The 2,842-nt window shown below is 48.7% G+C and overlaps 1 protein-coding gene across 3 annotated transcripts in view; it reads left to right on the top strand.

Annotated features, from left to right (window-relative positions):
• The first annotated feature begins 224 nt into the window (after nucleotides 1-224).
• Nucleotides 225-2,842, top strand: part of LOC101572709 (coiled-coil domain-containing protein 167-like) — a 4,380-nt gene continuing 1,762 nt past the window's right edge. For 2 of the 3 annotated variants that reach the window (XM_023722886.1, XM_023722889.1), the window contains exon 1: nucleotides 225-376. In XM_023722886.1, coding sequence (XP_023578654.1) covers nucleotides 374-376 — 3 coding nt within the window. In that variant the 5' untranslated portion in view covers nucleotides 225-373. Of the gene's footprint in view, nucleotides 377-645; nucleotides 711-2,842 lie in introns of those variants that run through there. The other variant, XM_004624208.2, reaches the window with a different exon arrangement.

Raw genomic sequence — 2,842 nt, 5'->3', positions numbered from 1 at the left:
GTTATATACAGAATACGCTGAGAGTTGCATGATTGCGAAGGAATTAAAATGATACCTTTTCCCAGGGCTCTCTCTCTCCAGCAGGGATCAAAGCTCTAAGTCAACAGGCCTTTGTGGACTGCCGAGTATTATCTCACAAGACCAGGGATTGTGACTCAAAACCTCACCCCGTGGGTGGCCTGCCGGAGCCACCCAGGAGCCCAGGACCCACCTGCCTCCCAGGGAGACAGCTGTATGGATGGGCTTCCCGGCCTGGTCCTCAGCATGGCACTTTCTAGAACCAGCCCATTTTGCTTGGTTCTGTTTTTCAAAAAGGTGAAACTGGGGTGGGGCCAAAAGGAGGGTGAGAGACAGGAAGCTAACAGACTAAGCCATGGTAAGACCAGCCAGTAGAGAGGCGTAAGGATTTGGATCTACTTTTAAAGAATTATCTACCTTTGGGCCATCCTGCCTGGCCCTGGTGAGCCTCTTCTCACCCAAGTGTTAATCTGGCCGGACTTTCTCTAGCTAAGGCCTGGTGCATTCAAGCTGCTTGGGGTGCAGGCCAGGCCCCATCCCTAGCTGTAGAGTTTTGGGCATCTGCCACATTCCAGAACCATTCTTAGCACTTTATAGCTCTCATCACCTTTAATCTCTCCGTCAACCCCACGGAAAAGCTACTGTTATCCTCCTCCTGCAGAGGGTCAGATTCGCCCAAGGCCACACAACTGGTAAGATGCAGAGAGACAAGTTTCCGCCTCAGGAATGTCTGTTCTCCCCACAACCATCTCCTCATCTGGCGGAATGGCCAAATGTGGATCTAACCTATTGTTCAACGTCTCCCCCTCCAAGGAAGGAGATTCACCCCAAATCCATCACTTGCTCTACTGTCTCATCCCGGAAACAAGCATGGAGCCATGGATCAGTGCTGAAAGAACGGTGGGGTCTCCCTCCTGTCTGGATTCCAGTGGGGAACATGGAAGCCTAGAGGGGTCCAGGACTTGTTCAATGCCACAAGGCAAGTCAGAAAGTATCACAGAAGGCCTGGCTCCATCTGCTCCCACAAATAAACAGCCATGGTGCTGCAGACCCAGCTACCCTGAGGATTTTTCCAGGAGAGCTGCGATGTGAATCTGGGGAAGACATCCAGGAGAGCCTTCAAACAAGCGCAGGGGCCAGGGGTTTGATCTCTGGGCCAGCAGTGCTGGCCTCGTCCCCAGGGTGTGCTGAGACGGCAATTGAGACTGGGCAAGCCTGTAATCCCGGCTCTTGGGAGGCTGTAAACAGGGGGATCACTATGAATCTGATCTAGTAGTGAGACCCTGAACACCCTGTAGACCCTTCCCTAAAATACAAAAAAAAAAAAAAAAAAAAAAAAAAAAAAAAAAGACATCCAGGAGAGAAAAAAACTTCAGAGTTTCATAGCTGTGGGACCCCTGGGGGAGACATGGAGGAAAGCAGTGAGGGGAAAAAGGTTGTTTTTGCCAATGTGAAGGAAACAGCAATGATTGAAAGATGTACTCTGAATTCGTTGAACAGAAATGGCTCCCTTTTGGATAGGGCTTCTTAGAGCCACAACCACACCCATTGCCACAAGCCAGCATCTGTCAACAGGAAGCTGGGCCCAGGGAAGCATCTTGTGCTTCCTTGCAGGAAAGGTGACTGCTGAGGGCCAGTGGGAACCAGCAACAAGGGGCTGAGCCAATAGCCTAAGGAGCCCAGCCCAGGGGACGACCTTCACGCCTCAGGAAGGTGGTTGTGTCCAGCAGCCAGGACCTCAGATTTTCCCAGGCCAGGTCTACCACGAAGAGCCCTGAAATAGCCCTGAGATTCTGTGCCCACCAGGCAGGGAGGGCAGGGCGGGGACTGCGGGCAAAGGGAATGAGCACAGCGCCACTCTGTTGGAGGCAAGGAGCTCTGCCTCCATCGAGCTCATCCACCTGCAGGTGACGTGATGGGCAGAAGTGGTGGCTCTGGCCGTGGTCAGCAGAAAGAGGACATCTGCTTAGCTGTGCACACTGGTACAGTGACCTGAATCACAGGGGAAAGGACTGGATAATCCAAATGGCATTCTGCAAAATAATAGCTTGACTCAAAAAATATCAGGGTCATGGCGTCATTATTCACAATAGTCCCAAAGTAGAAACAACACAAGTGTCCACCAGTAGAGGAACAGACCAAAAAGCACGGTATTTTGACATGTGGTAGAATATGATGCAGCTATTAAGAAAGAAGTTCTGTTCCATCCCATAGCATGTATAAGCCCTGAAAACACTGACTAAAAGAAGTCAGATATAAATGACCATAGAACGTAAGACTCTCCATTTGTATGGAATGACTAGAATTTTAAAATCCATAGTGATAAAGTAGACTAGTTCTTTTTATGGGCAAGGTGGGCAGGGGCAAGAATGTGACTACAAACGCATAGGGTATTTCTTTTGAGGATGATGAGAATTTTCAAGATTAATGGTAATAATTGCATCACTTTGTAAATATACTTAAAAACCACTGGATGGTACTATATATATACATATATATATTTAATCTATTGGTTGTCTTTTGAGACAGGGTTTCACTATGTATTCAGGCAGACCTTAAACGCACTATGGAGCCCAGACTGGCCTTCAACTTGAAGTGATTCTCCTGCCTCAGCCTCCTGAGTCCTGGGATTACAGGGTTGCCCTCAGACCTGTACATTTTTTTTTTTTTTTTTTTAGAAGACGGCATACGAGATGTTGCGGCGTGACTGGAGTTCAGACGTGTGCTCTTCAGAGTCATGGTCTGAGCTCCAGGACTCAGGGCGTGGGGAAGGATAGAGATGAGGAGGGCTTTTTCCTTGCGGGACATTTTTTTTTTTTTTTTT

This window comes from Octodon degus, unplaced genomic scaffold (genome assembly GCF_000260255.1).
Source record: "Octodon degus isolate 3935 unplaced genomic scaffold, OctDeg1.0 scaffold00005, whole genome shotgun sequence".
Classification (NCBI taxonomy): Eukaryota; Metazoa; Chordata; class Mammalia; order Rodentia; family Octodontidae; genus Octodon; species Octodon degus.
This window is presented reverse-complemented; position numbering and strand designations above follow the sequence as displayed.